Genomic DNA, 14,692 nt, shown 5'->3' with positions numbered 1-14,692 from the left:
GGAGTGGGAGGTGTGGCGTGGGTTGGTGCAAGCCAAAAGCAGGAGGTGGAACGTGGCTTGAGAGGGAGTGGAGTTGTGCCCGAAGGCTGGGGGCAGGGGGCAGGGGATGTGCCCCGGGGCTCGGGGCAGGCGGGTCTGCACCAGGGCTCAGTGCAAGGGACAGGGACAGGGTATTTGTGCACAGCTCAGTGCGAGGTCTGTGCCATGTGCACTACGGCTCAGTGCAGGGCTGGGGGACATTCACCATGGCTCAGTGCAGGGGTGTGGGGGCACATGGCTCATTGCAGGTGACGCAGAGGGACGTGCCGTGGCTCGGTGCGAGGGCTGGGGACGTGCGCCGTGGCTCAGCTCGGGGAGGGGGATGTTCACCATGGCTCAGTGCAGGGTGTGGAGGACAGGGTACATGTAAGGTGGCTCAGTGCAAGGGAAGGGTGACACATACCATGACCCGACATGTGGGATGTGTAGCTCGTGCTGGGGCAGGGACTGAGCCTCCCAGCTGCACCTGGCACCTCAGCAGGCCGTGCTGCGGGCGCTGCTCTCTCTGGGAAGCAGTGGGGTGCTATGTGGCAGCACCACAGCCTGATCCCTCGTCCTTCACAAGGATGATGTTGTGGAATCCACCACCTCACGGCCATTGCACACTGTGGGCACGTATGGTGAGGCTGAGCCTGGACAGGAAGGCAGCAGTCAGGGCTGGGTTGGGGTCTGGCAGTGGCACTGCCCAGCATCCCATAGCAGTAGTGCCCAGGGAGTTGGGGTGGTGGGTTCCCAGAATGGCCATATCCCCCTGGGTGCCCATAGTGGTCATATTCCCCGGGGCTAAAGGGAAGAGTGCCTCAGGTAGTGACAGGCACAGTGGGGCAGCTGAATCCCCAGTGTTGGGGTGGAGAGTGTCCCCTCAGAGCAACGAGGGCCCCCCAGGAGCAGTACCCCTCTGGCAGCTGTGCTGTGTTGGGAGATGAGGCATTGGGACAGAGGACAGGGATGAGCCACTGGGGATACATCTGCCATTGCTCCCCATTTCCCGCTTTGCCCTGCCCCACACCCCCCTTTTGTTCAGTAAGCCATGCTGAGGCACCCACACACACCCCCCACCAGGAAAGGGGTGCTGTCCCCCAGCCCTTCCCCAGCCCCAGGGTGCTCACCGTGGGACTGGCTGGAGCTGGCTGCTGCCACGCTGAACCGAGCGGTGCCCACGCGGTGGCTGGCCACGTTCTTCTGCGGCTGGAAGAGGATGATGTGGAGCTTGGGGGTGAAGAGGCAGCCGAGGACCACGGTGCCACTGAGGCTCACTGAGATGCACATGGTGGTGGTCTGGACCTGGAGACAGGGGTGGGCATCAGGTGCTCCACCCGTCAGCCCTCTGCCCCAAGCAGGGCAGGATGAAGCCCATGCTGTGGCACTGGCCAGCCCCGCTGGGCACAGGCTGCACCCTGCAGGCACATTCCACCCCACACCACTCTGTCAGGGTGGTCCTGCAGGGGACCCATGGGCAGAGTATGGACACTGCCCTGGTGGGGACAAGTTGCCCCTGCAAAGCAGGTACACCCTAATCAGCACCTCCAGCCCTGCCCACATGCTGCTTTGTGGCACTGCCCGGGGCCAGAGCCTGCACTCCCCCACCCCTGTGCCCACCCTCTCTGGAGGTGCAGGTCCTCTCTGGAAGCCCCTGACTAACTGCCCCCACCAACTCCTCAAGACTCATCAAGAATGTGTTTGGTTGTCTGTGCCAGGATGCACACCATGCTACCCAGTTCCTGGCAGTGCTTCCAGCCCAGGGACCAGGCTCGCCCTGGGGTTGGCATTCATGCCCTGGGCTGTGGTGTCTGGATAAGCCAGGGGCTGTCTCATGCTGTTGTGTCACCAGGCTGAAGCATGACTATCATTGCTCCCATGGGGGATCTCTGGAGGTCTCAGCGCCATTTCCCATCCTCATCCTAGCAAAGGAGGGAGGAGAGCAGGTCCTCTCTCCAGGACTCATTGCCCCATCACAGCCCTTCAGGACCTCACAGCCCTTCAGGACCCTTCACCTGGTCCTGAATTACCGAGTGACCAGCACCAGGTGTGTGGATGCACACCCTTCCCCAGGCCCATGCATCTCCTAATCACGGACCCTGCATGGCCCAAATCTCCAGGACCACTTAGATCGAGCCCTGTCAGAGCCCCCTCAGAGCTCCAGCTCTTACACGGTAGTCGCTGGAGGTCACGTAGAAGATGGGCAGGAAGGCCAGCCAGATGATGCAGGTCGTGTACATGGTGAACCCAATGAACTTGGCCTCGTTGAAGTTTTCGGGACATTTCCGTGTCTTGAAGGCATAGACCGTGCAGAGGACAATCAAGAGGACGTTATAGGTGAGCGAAATGAGCATGTTGGAGTCACGGTTGTTGCACTTGAGGGTGACAATGTACCTCTTGTCAGGCTCAGTCTCCTTGCCTGTGCCAGGGGTCTCCACCAGCAGCCAGATGATGACGATGATCAGCTGGCAGGAGATGAGGGCCATGCAGATGACCACCTGTGACGTTGGGCTTATGAAGCGGGGGCGCTGGACACCCTCCTTCACGCCACTGAAGATCCTGGCGATGCGATTCGTCTTGGTCAAGAGGGCCGAGTAGCAGACGGCGAAGGACGTGCCCAGCCCCAGGCGCCGGAGCGTGCACACCCCAGTGGAGGGCTTTGCGATGAAGATGAAGGTCATGCTATAGCACATGAGGACCCCAGTCAGCAGAATGTAGCACAGCTCTCGTCCAGAGGCCTTCACGATGGGAGTGTCATTGTTCTTCACGAAGACTCCGATAACAAAGAGGGTGGAGATAAAGCCCAGGCAAGAGATAGTGACGGGACCAATGGCCCAGACGTCTTTCCAGCGGATGTACTCTTGGGGCAGCTCGTAGCAGCCATTCAGGGTCTCGTTGGGCCAGTAACCAAGACCGCAGTCCATGCAGGTGAACTCATCCAGCAGGTACTCGTACGGCTGGCAGGGAATGCAGATCCAGCAGCAAATGTCTCCAGGCTGCATGCTCTTGATCTCATTTTTCTTGCAGGGGTCGCTGCACTGGGACACGGGAATGGAGGTCTCAGCCCAGGGGATGAGGCTGGTGTCCAGCATGAGCCCCTCTGCCCAGTAGCCCACTTTCTGGTACCGGTACCGCCCGTCCATGTAGTGGTAGTTGAAGATGTTGTAGCGCCCGATGCCATCGCCGTAGCGGTCAAACCGAACTACGCTCTCGGTGTCTGCTGGCCTGAAAGGAGCTGCAGGGAGGAGAAGGAGAGACAGTCACTGCCTCAGGGCAAGAGAACGCTCCCTCCAGGCCTCAAGGTAGGGCTCATCCAAAGGGTCACATCCCACCATGGCCACAGGCAAATGCCCAGCCTGTTTCCTGCCTTCACTCCCATCCTTGCTGCCTATGCACATGTTAGGAACAGGAAAGCAGAGGTGGAGAACTACCCACCTGCCTGAAAACCTGTGAACCCCAGACAGCTCTGCAGGGACAGAGAAGACATCCTCAGCCCAAGTCACAGAGGACATGCTGCTAATTCATCCCAAACCACCCTGACCAAGGGTATCCCTCCAGTTTAATCCCTGAAATGTGAATAAATCATGATGGTTGCGAGGAACCCTCTTCTCAAGGGTCCCTGGGGCTAGGTGGGGCTGGTCCCACCCAGCTGCAGCAGAATGGAGTTGGTGGCCAGCTTCTCCACACATTTCCACTGGGGACAGAAGGTCTGGATTGCCTCCCAAGGATGATGGTGGGCTGGCTGTTGGCACCTCAGGACAGCCACAGTCCTGGGCATGGACAGGCTGGAGGAACTTGAGGATTTTGGGTCAAATTTGGGCCTCCTTGTTTCCTATCCTTCACCCATCCCTTTCCAGTTTGGCAGCCAAACCCCATCTCCACTTTGGACTCACCATCAAAATTAACATTGAGTATAAAGTCCTTGTAAAACCTCTTGCCATTGACAGGCTTCATGGCATCACAGAGCTTGGTGGAGTTGGGGCACAATGTCCGGTGCATGTTGTGCAGAGAGTGAGCCATGGCATAGACTGCATTGACCACAAACGTGATCTTGGACTCTGGCTCAAACTTGCCTGTCTTGAGGGAGTACCGGCTACAGTCCTGCGTGTGGAAGCTGCACCTAAACTTCTGCTCCCAAAACTCCCGAAACCAGGGATTTCGGCTGTTATTGTAGGGGTGGAGGCTACGGAAGTAGGAAGCAAACTCCTTAATGGGGTAGGCTGCCAGTTCGATGGTGATGGCTCCCTCTGCCACTGCTTCGCTCCCGGCCACCACGCTCTCCAGGGCTCCCCACCCATCACTGGCCACCCACATGAAGGACACATTGGCTCTCTGGGCAGCTGCCAGCAGCTCCCGGGCATCTTCACTTCGGGTGAATAGCACAACCACTCTGGCATTGGGCTTCTGCAGCAGAGCCCGGACCACTCCATCATAGGTCTTCTTGTTCATGGAGCGCCCCACCTTCTCGGAGGTGGCGATGCAGATGTTGCGCATGCGGGCTTCCTGCTCGAAGGCCTCGATCCCCGTCTCCCCGTAGTCGCCCTCTGAGGCCACAGTGGAGACGTAGGTCCAGTTGAAGAAGCGGAGGATCTCTGCCATGGCTTTGGCTTGGTAGAAGTCTGGAGGGACAGTGCGGGCGAAATAGTCATAGCGGGACTTGTCACTGAGCTTGGCACTGGTGGAGGCATAGCTGATCTGTGGGATCTGGAAGAGCCGCAGCAGGTTGGCCACCTGCATGCAGGAGGAGAGGTGAGTGCCTGAAGGGGTGGCCAGCAAGGGACATTCCTATGGGGGGACCCCCACCCTGCACCCAGTGCTGCACGATGCTCCCAAACACAGCCATTGGGCTGAGGAGCAACCCATCCCAACCCAGAGCATCCTGATCTGTGGAGGGACTGGAGGAGAATGGAAGGCACATTCACAGCGTGCCTGAGCCCTCAGACATGCACATTTATCTTTAATTTTATATATTTTTTTAGTGTTTCAAGTACTACACTCTGAAATTTGGGTCTGGGGAGGGGACAAAAGTAGAAAATCTGCGATAGGTGACCTGTGGGAGATTCTCAATGGCAAGGAGAAAGCCAGGAGGCCTGGCAACCCTACAGCACAAGGGGAAAGGATTCTAGGGGCTGGGAGCCAGGGCAGAGTCCCCCCACCAGGCTGGGGGATGCTGCAGAAGTGGGTCAGGGGAGCAGCGCCTGCGCATCCCACATCAGGAGCTCAGTGGGACTGGCACCTTCCAGCCACTCAGCAGAATCCCTCGTTATCTTCAAAGGGGAAAAAAAGCCCCACTAATGAGGCTGTTAAAACCCAGGCTCTGGGGGCAGCAAGGGGACCTCGGGTGTGCCAGCGGGGCTGCCGAGCCTGCCCACATTTCACTGCTCCCCAGGCAGGAGACGTGGCTTAATTAACGTGGACAAATGATCTTGACGACAAATTCCCCTAATGGCAAGAGTGTCCCCGAGCGCAGTGATGCTGCTGCCTGTCCTCACCATGCATGGGAGCTGCCAGCCTGCCATGTCCCTCCAGTGCCCCTTGAGCTCCCCAGCCAGCCCACATTCTGCCCCTGCTGACACCTGCCTGCCCAGAGTTGGGACATGGGGACATGCTGGGTTCCCAGCAAGGGAAGGGACAAGTTCCCAGGTGGGCTGGGATGCTGCCTCCATCATGCAGTCCCAGATTCTTCTACCCCATAACTGGGGGACGCAGGGAGCCCAGGGACCAGGACACACAGTCTGGCACACACTGGGGACTCATTAAATCTCAGCAAGCATGTGGCCCACTGGCCATCCCTGTGACTCAGTTGGTCCTGCTGAGTCCTGCATCCTCAGGGGATGCTTTTCTCCCTGCTGAAACCAGCCTCCAGGTCCACAGAGCTGTGGTTTTGGGGACTGAGATGCACCCCACCCAGGGTCACAGCCAGGTCTGAAGCTTGAGGTGCCTGTTCCTGTGGGATCACTGGGGACACAGGGGCACTTGTCCTCTGAGTACACCCTGCCTTAGCCAGGGAGCCCTATGGCTGAGCCCCTCAGAGGTGCATGTACCTTGCAGCACCTCATGGGCTGACCTTTGGGGGGGAAAGGGGGGCAGTGCCCCCTCACACTGGTCTGCTCTGTCTGCCACAGTCCAGACATGAGCTGGGCTGAGGAGCTGCATTTGCCCCCTTGAGCCCAGGAGAGGAATGAACACCTGTCCCCGTGTGAGGCTTGGCTCCTACAGCTAATGGAGTGTTGGGGGATCCATGCAGCCCCCAAGGGGACCCCAGGCACAATCACAGAGAGATGGTTCGTTCAGGTGCCTGCCTAGCATTCCCTCCCAGCTGGAGAAAGGGGCAGAGCATCACTGTAAGGGATGAGTGAGCTTCCCTGTGCCACACTGGCAGTGGCATCACCGCACTGCTGCCAAGGTTTTATTACCCTCCTCCACTTCAAACCCTCAGCCCCATCGGAGTCCCTCTTGCCTGGGAGGTACCTGGATGGAAACATCGCTGTAGGAGCCCCCGATGACACCAGTGATGGCAGTGGGAACATCATCATGGACGGCGTAGGAGCCATCGGGGCAGATGTGCTCAGAACCATCCACCCTGGTAAGGGAGGCACGGACGAAGTCAAGGGACTGCTCTAGGGCATAGGTGTCCTTGGAACAGGTGTCCAGGATATGAGCACCCAGCTTCACCCCTGGCAGGATGCTCCCGTCCTTGTTGATCTCATCCAGGGCGAAGAGCATGGCCTCCAGGCGCTGGATGCCTCGGTGCTCATTGATCTTGCCGCAGTCTTCACTCCCCACTCCTTTTTCGTGGACGGGGAAGAGGCCCCCAATCACCAGGTCCCCATCCATGCTGATCTCCTTCTTGCCAGCCATGCCGTGCCCAGCAGCCAGACAGGTGGCCAGGTGCATCAGCCCCAGCCAGGCGGCCAAGGGGACCGCCATGGGGTGTGCTGCTGCTGGCTGGGGGACCCACACCACCCCGTGTCACCCGCTGCCACCCGTCAAGGTGAGGGCAGGCAGTCCCCAGGCATTGGGTGGTGCGGGGTGGCACGGCGTGGTGTTGGTGGGAGAGAGGTGGTGTCACCCCAGCAGAGCCCTCGGCACCTGGAAAGGCAAAGGGAAAAGCCACTGGGTCTGCGGGATGCAAGGTATGACAGGGACAGGAACAGGGACAGGGACAGGGACAGGGACAGGGACAGGGACAGGGACAGGGACAGGGACAGTCAGTGCTGCACAGGAGAGCCAGGCCATGAGTCTGTATGTGCCCCTCATCCAGGATGCCCTTAGGAAGAAATCCCCTGCAGAAAGGCAAGATGAGCAGGTGCAATAGCTCCCACAGTGACCCAGCAGAACCCCCAGGCCACACACAAGTGACACAGATCCCAGGGCACATGGAGGGGCACAGGGACCAGTCTCCCCACAGCACTTCCAGGGACACACTGGCATAGGGGTGGGCTCAGAGCTGGCCCCTCTGGCAGCATCGGGCAGAACAGCCTGCAGGGGGACAGCTTGACAGCCCTAAAATATCATGCAGGGAGAAAGAGCCAGGGATGTCACCTGGCACAGGGAGACCAGGCTGGGCAGATAGAGCCAAGGCCGGCTCCAAGCCGAGCCCCCGACCCACAGAGCAGCATCAGGGGTGCTGACAGATCCCACCCTCCAGCCAAGAGCACTGCCAAAAGCAGCCAGCCATCAGCCCACCGTGCACACAGCACCCAGTGCCCACAGTATTTTAATCTCCATCCCATAGCCATGGAGCTGCTGCTGCCCCCAGGGCTGTCCATGGCACCGGGCTGGAGCAGGGACTCTCCACTGTCTTCACCCTCACACAGCAACGCGCAGGTTCTGGCAGTCGCGGTGCTTCAGAGTCTGTTCTCTCACCACCGCCCCTTCCTTCCCTGTATACTAAATTCAGAGATTTCAGTAAAAGTAAGAGCCAGGTTTGCTGACTCCCTCTGCAGAAAGCACGGAGGCGCGGGGGAATCAAAGGCTTTTGCAGCAGGCAGGCCTTGTTTTGGCAGAAGATGCAGTCCCCTCCGAGATTGGTTGTCTTTTCCCAAATCACAGGAGAGATTTGTTTCCCATTTGAAGCTGACTGCTGAAATCCCACAGGGCTGGCATTTCAGGGACCATGGGAGAAGAAGACCCCCCTGGCAGTCCAGAAGCCTCAGGCTGCTCTAGAACGGGAAGCTGCTGATGCTGTGACTAGACCACGGCCTCTTCCACAGCCCAGCAGTGCTTGTGGGGGCACAGAGGGTGGGAGTGCTGGCCTCCTGCAGTTCCCTGCAGCCCGCACTGAGGCTGCTCTCCCTGAGCAGGAGGAGGGGACCCCTTGATGCCCCCATGCTGCTCCCAGACAGGTGATGGCTGTGCTGGGGGAGCCCTCCAGCAAGCAGCCAGAGCTGGCAGTGATGCCCAGGGGGCTGCAGGCAGCAGTGTGGCACAGAGCGTAATGGGGTGGGGTGACACATGCAGACCTCCTCCTCTTTCTCCATGCCCCTAAGTGCCTTTCTCAGGTGCTGTCTGCTGCTGCTGCCGAGTCCCCATCTGTCTCAGGGCATCTCCTATCTGACCCCTCAGTGTGAACTACTTTAGAGATGAGAGAAGGAAAGGTCCCTGCCTTATTTCAGGAATAAATGCTTCTAAGGGTGCCGGAGTTTCCTCAAGCAGGGAAGAGGCCACAGGCACATGGATTATTGATGGAGCTCATCAGTGGCAGGCTGAGCCTGGCACAGGGCTCCAATGGCACTGGCAACCCGGGTCGTTGTGGTCCAGGTCTTTGGGGCAGGTGACAGGACCCACCAGATGAAAGGCACCTTCAGGCCAAGCTCCTGTGAAGGGCAAACCACCACCCATCCGGCAGCGAGCCACGATGGACAGTGAGCAGGGCTCCCGCCATTCCCACAGCTGCTCAGCTCGGTTGGTTTAGTGCCGGGGGTTTGACAGCCCGCGGGAACCTCTGGAGAACGTCGGGGAATTGATGCACCGGGTAGGGCAGAGCCAAGTCCAGCCCGACAGCCACGGAACGGCGGGAAGCTCCTGCCGGCCGCGGGCAGCATCTCCTCGCACCGCGAGTGGGGTGGGTGAGAATTGGCCGTGACGAGTCTGTGCTCGGAGAGCTTCTCACTCCCTGCCAGGAGCCCTGACCCCTCCGACAGCGGTATCCCAGGGGCTGTGAGACACCTGGGGCGTGTGCGAGAGCGGCAGGGCTGCGGAGGCGCAGGGACAGTATCGCCTCCCGTGTAGGTCCCGGAGGTCCCACAGCCACCGAGCTCTGCCAGGAGCCCCTAGCTATCCCCTGCTCAAGGGCAGCCAGCCCCGAGACCCCGCGGGGCCGAGGCGCCTCCCCGGGGCCCTCCCCCGGCCCCCGCGGCCGCCCCACATCCCGTCCCGAGAGCGCTCCGAGATCCGGCTGCCCCGGCACACTCACAGTCCCCTCAAAGCCCAGGCTCTCCCCGGCCTGGACAGCCGGACGGGAGAGCCGGAGGAACAGCAGGGACCACGGTCTGTCCCCGCCGGGCCGGGCGGCGACCCCGCGTCCCTGCCCCGGTGCCGGCGGACAGCCCCGGACGGAGGGGCGGCGGCGGGTCCTGCTGAGCGCCACTGCGGGGCTTGGGGCTGCCGGATCACCGGGGGACGAGACCCCCGCCTCCCCAAGCTGTTCTCCCCGAGCTCCGCGTCTTGCGCCGGGCAAGGGTGAGCGGCGGGAGCAGCGCCGGTGCCGCCCGGACCGCCCGCATCCCCGGCCCCTCCGGTGCCGGTGCCGGTGCCCGTGCTCTGCTCTAGTCCCGCAGCTCCGGGAGCTCCGGCACCGGGCACCGGTCTCCGAGCCCCGCCGTGGCGCGACCCCGACGGCAGCGGGGTATCGCCGGTCTCCGTGCCGCTCCACCGCCGGCACCGGGGCTCTGGAGACGCCGACGCGCCGCCAGTGCACGGCGCGAACCGAGGTCACGGCGATGGGAGCGCCGGGGTGGGACCGCAGCCCTTACCTGGGCCCGGCGGACTGTGCCGGCAGCCGGTGCCAGTGCCGGTGCCGCGGCTGTCTCGGAGCTGCGGCTGCCACCGCCTCCCGCCGCCGCCTCTGACACTCCGCCAGCCCCAGCAGAGCGGAGCCGCTCCGCCCCCCGCCCGGCCCGGCCCCGGCCCCCGCCCCGGTCCGGCCCCGGTCCGGCCCGGCCCGGTGGGCAGCGGCACCCCCGGGGCCGCCCCGACTGCCCCCGGCTCGCTCCGGCACCGGCTGAGCTGGGCAGGACACTGCCGGGGCTGGGGCGAAGCCGGGGGCAGATGGCCAGGTCCAGGCAGAGCACGGGCAGAATACGGGCAGGACATGGACTGAGAAAGTAAAACACAGCAAGACGCAGCAAGGGATGGTCAGACTGAGCCAGAGCACCGTCAGGATGCAAGCAAGACATGGCCAGAGAAGGCAGGAGCTGCTCTGCACCCTGGCAGACCTGGCAGGGCACAGCTCGGCATCTGCTCCCCTGGCCCCAGAGCCCCCTGCTCATTCCCAGTTAGTGAGAGGGGACCCAGCCCCAGATCAATTCCACAGCCACAAGCTGGTGCCCCAGGGTTTGTTCCCCCCTTGCCTGGCCTGCCCTCTGCTCTCCAAGTCCTTGGGAGGAGCTCAGGCATCCTGCATTACCCCACTGCCCACCTGCATTCCAAACACCCAGTTGGGGAAGGCTTTGGACCATACCAAAAGAGGCACGGGCAGGGCTGCATCCCTGATCTCCGCCAATCTCCCAAACTCTTCCTAGAACCGTTCAGCTGCCCAGGATCCTGTGGCGCTGCATCCCCAGAGCTGCATCAGAGACAAGAATGGGACAGGGGATGACACAGGGGACAAGGCTGCTTCTGAGCACTGCCCCGAGTAACCACCTCCCCACCGTGTGCCTCAATTTCCCCTCTGCCGGCTTCTGCACTCGCAGGCTGTGGGTTAAGGGCACTGCAGTCAGTCAGACACTGCTGGACTCCCTTCCCCCTGGCAATCCTGGTTTGGGGAGGGATAACTCTGAATGTCCGTGGCAAGGTCCCCCCTGGAGTCCCACAGCAGCAGGACCCCAGACCCCACCAGCCCTGCCCTTTCAAGACTGTTGGCACAGACAGAGTGGGACACTGGGCAGAGGAGGGTGCCTGGGCTGGGGGAGCTCACCGCTGCAGGCTGGGGTGGGCAGAGGTGACAAGGAGGACTGGAGGTGTGCTGTGCCAAGGGATGTGGCACTGCTGTGGTCCCACCTCCCCTCAGCAGGTGGGTCCTGGCTCCAGCCTCACACACACCTCGGCACCGGTTGCACCGTCCCTGCTGCTGCTCCAGAAGGATGGCAAAGCCCCCTGGTGCCCAGCTTCAGTGGGGTTAGAGGACAAGCACCATCAGTATCCATCCACTACCTGGCTCCAATCCCCCGGGAGCCTCAGCCAAGCATAAATATTTCAGGGGGCTTGGCAGTTTTGTAATAACCAGCAACAAAGATAAACACCGGGAAGAGCAATATTTTTCCATGTGGGCTGGAGGAGTTTAATATTTTATCACTCAGAGCACAAAATATTTATGAACAATCTCATGTCAATCACTGGCTGAGGACTAATCATGACCTTTCCAAGCCAGGGAGGGCACATTCCCACCATGGAGAGACAGTCAGACCTCCCCTGGCCCTGACACCCCCACCCCAGTTTTGGGCTGCCACGTTTGACCACCAGGAAACAATTCCTGGGCTGCTGGAGGCACCAAGGGCACTCAGCGGGTGCTCTGGCACCTGGCATTGCCCTGTGGCACTGTGACCATGATGTCCAGGCTGTTCCCTTGTCCCAGGCTGAGAGACAGGGAACAGGGACCACCAGAGGCAGCCCTCCCTGCCTGCATTCCACAGCAGCAGGACAGACAGACGGGATGTCAGGAAGGCACAGTGCAGACACAGCCTGGTGTCCCCTGCCACAGAAGGAGGCCCAGCAGCAGTTTTATGTCGGGCTTTATACTGGTTTTAACTCTCCACAGGTTCCTAGGAGGAGTGGGGATGCCACATCCCTCCAGCTCTGCCCAGCTCAGCACAGCAGCTGGGACCCCTCCTTCCCCACTTCCCCTGCAGCTTGCACAAGCTGGGAACAGACCCCATGCCCTGCTGGGTTGCCCAGGCAGGGAGAAAGCCTGAGCAGCAGGGATGTAGAGCTACTGGGCAGCTCTTTGGCTCAGTTGAGGGCTGTGGGGGCAGCTCCCATCCACAGCCCAGCCCCCACCATGGGACAGGATGGCACAGTTGGCCAAAGGAAAAGTCAGCAATGCACCAGCCACCAGTGAGGAAAAGCATCCACTTTATTATAGACCCCAAAGCGCCCGTGGCTGTGCCAGGAAGACCACATTTACATGGGATGTTTCCATTGTTCAGCAAGGGGAAGAGAAGAGGGGAACAAACCCAACTGACCCAACTCACAGCTCTTTGGTGCTAGAAAACATGGTGGTGCAGCAGAGAGAAACTGTGGGTGAGAGGGGCACCAGCAGAGATGAGGGGGAACATCTCTGACATCCACCACCATCCCCCAGACACCTGCAAGGATCCTGCCATGTGCCTGGACACACACACACGGCAAATGCAGTTCGCTGTCCCTACAGCCTGCACCAAACCCTGTGCCACCAAGCACCACAGACTCCCCACCTCCCAGCACCCCCAAAAACGGTCAAACACCCTTTCTGCAAAGAGGGAGAGCAGGTCTTGGGGGGAATCAGCAACCAAAATCTCTTGGCTGGAGAGGAAGGAGGTGGGAAAGGCAACTGGTTCCCAGTAGCTCAGACCCCAGTGGGAGGTGAGGCAGCCGGGTCTCTCTTCACTCCTCTCCTCTCTCAGCAGCAATGGGCTCCTTGGTCCACTTGTCTATGAGCTCCTGGCTGCCCGCGTGGCCTGCATCAGGCAGCAGCCCCGGGGCTCCCTCCCCATCCCCGGCAGCCTCCAGGTCCAGCTCCTCGAAGGAGGAGCCGCTGGCTCCCGATTCGCTGTAGCTGTGCTCGCTGCGCGTGTCCGCCTCCTCCCGGCCGCGGCTGCCTGGGAAGGGCAGCAGGATGGAGGTGGCCACCGAGGTGTCCCTGCTGTCAGTTGTGGCCTCCACACTGATGGAGCTCGTCTCACTCATGGTGTCGACCCCTGGGATAGAGAGAGAATGGGGAAGAGTGAATGATGTGGGAAGGAGGCAATGGGGATGGGGGCCACAGCCTTCAAAACCACCAGAAGCCTGTGAGGTGTCAGGCCACAGTGGAGACCAGCTCCTACCTCTTGTCACCTCCTATGCCTTTGAGATGTGATCAGGTCAAGGCGCTGAGCTCAGACTGCTCCCTGAAATCAGGAACCCCCAAGGCAGCACAAACAACCACCAGCTTCCAGCCATACCCTGACCTGGCCACACCATGGCTACACAGCTGCTCCCCATGCGCATAACAAGGGCCTGCCAAGCCCTTCCTTAGGGAGAATGCATGCTTGTCTCTGGCATGGCACCAGCAATGAGACAAAGGGCAGGAAGGACACTGGGCTGCAAGGGTGATGTGGAGCTGCAGCACTGTTTAAGCACCCAAGGGGATGATGGTACAAGTGCAAATCCTCAGATGTTCTGCTGTCAGAAGCAGGTATGTATGTCCAGCCTCATGCCAGGGCTTCCTGGTGCCTTCAGCACCAAGCAGGCTGTTTCCACTCCCTCCATGGCTCTCCCACAGCTGGCAGCTCTGGCAGCAGTGTGAAGATAGGCAGGTCTCAGGGTGCCAGAGGATAGGGGGAGCCTTCCTGACTCATTCTGTGCTTCTCCACATGACTTGGCTGCCAGCCACACCCCTGGTCTCATGACCAGGCCCCCCGGGGCTGGTCCTGCCTGCCCAGGTGGATCCCTTGGCCCACCTCCTCCTCCCCAGACCCCTGCCTCATTAGCTCCATTGACAGTACAATTAAGGAGTCCACAAGGAGAGGAACGTGTCGGATTGAGACCAGCAGCTTGGTGCTGTTGCCAGAGCAACCAGCCAGGATACAAAACCCTCCTGTTAAACATTAATTATTGTTAATTATGACATCACAGATCCACATGGTTTATTATGACATCACAGATCCTCATTGTTAATTATGATATGTCTGCAAGCGCCGGGCAGGCTCATCATGGCCCTGCCTGCTCTATTTCCTCCCTGCCTGCCTTGTATCAGTGGGACGTGAGTGCCAGGCTCTGTCACTTCCCAGCACCTCCACCCATGCTGGACTGAACAGCCCTGCTGAGGATCGTGCCCCACACCAGAAGGGAAACCAGGAGGACCCCCACTCAGCAGCAGCACTTGTGGAGGGCCAGGGCTTGCCACCAACGGGGCTGGGAAGTGGCAAATGGGAGCCTCTTTGCAGTCACCACCATCTGAGATGGAAGAGGAGAGCCCTCTTCTCCCCATTGTCTCCTGATGGTGCAGCTCCATCCTCAGCTGCTGGCATGGGACTTGCCTTGGGTTTCCACAGGCATTTCCAGCCTCCTACAGCTCCCGCAGCCAGGGTGCCCAAGGCTGGGCTGCTTGTTCTCCTGCAGCTGTGTGGCAGCCACTGATCTCCTGAAGGAGATTCACCAAGGAGGGAACTTTCCTTCCAAACATCCTTAAATCCTTTTTCTGTGCTGTTTTCCTTCCCGGCCTGGGCAGCTGCCAGCAGAGCTGCTGGTAAATGGCAGTCCTGAGCAGCATCAT

At 60.5% G+C, this 14,692-nt stretch overlaps 2 protein-coding genes across 3 annotated transcripts in view; both read right to left on the bottom strand.

The window, feature by feature from the left end:
* Window positions 1-597: 597 nt before the first annotated feature.
* GRM2 (glutamate metabotropic receptor 2) lies at window positions 598-13,128 on the bottom strand. Of its 2 annotated transcripts, XM_050979323.1 has the most exons (6): window positions 13,122-13,128; window positions 6,490-6,875; window positions 3,912-4,749; window positions 2,190-3,253; window positions 1,149-1,323; window positions 598-671 (listed from the first exon to the last, which is right to left on the bottom strand). In XM_050979323.1, the coding sequence occupies exons 1-6, from the start codon at window positions 13,123-13,125 to the stop codon at window positions 598-600; spliced, it is 2,541 nt and encodes an 846-aa protein (XP_050835280.1). In that variant the 5' UTR covers window positions 13,126-13,128. The 2 variants fall into 2 exon arrangements, with proteins under 2 accessions (XP_050835280.1, XP_018780166.2); XM_018924621.3 differs by lacking the exon at window positions 13,122-13,128 and having other exon boundaries at window positions 6,490-6,948.
* The window catches only part of TEX264 (testis expressed 264, ER-phagy receptor), a 39,303-nt gene continuing 36,906 nt past the window's right edge, over window positions 12,296-14,692 (bottom strand). The window contains exon 6 of the mRNA XM_009099522.4: window positions 12,296-13,136. Within this exon, the coding sequence (XP_009097770.1) occupies window positions 12,823-13,136 (314 nt within the window). The 3' untranslated portion in view covers window positions 12,296-12,822. The remainder of the gene's footprint in view (window positions 13,137-14,692) is intronic.

The sequence above is a fragment of the Serinus canaria genome, chromosome 12 (genome assembly GCF_022539315.1).
Source record: "Serinus canaria isolate serCan28SL12 chromosome 12, serCan2020, whole genome shotgun sequence".
Classification (NCBI taxonomy): Eukaryota; Metazoa; Chordata; class Aves; order Passeriformes; family Fringillidae; genus Serinus; species Serinus canaria.
The sequence above is the reverse complement of the archived record's forward strand: the minus strand, read 5'-3'. Positions and strand labels throughout refer to the sequence as shown.

What these genes read in the sequence shown, in the direction of transcription:
- GRM2 (XM_018924621.3), bottom strand. Translation starts at nt 6,948, where the DNA reads ATGGCGGTCCCCTTGGCCGCCTGGCTGGGGCTGATGCACCTGGCCACC. An exon ending in ACTCAATGTTAATTTTGATG is followed by an intron (nt 3,254 to 3,911) that starts GTGAGTCCAAAG and finishes TCCTCCCTGCAG; the next exon opens with CTCCTTTCAGGCCAGCAGAC. An exon ending in CAGCTCCAGCCAGTCCCACG is followed by an intron (nt 672 to 1,148) that starts GTGAGCACCCTG and finishes CTTCCTGTCCAG; the next exon opens with GCTCAGCCTCACCATACGTG.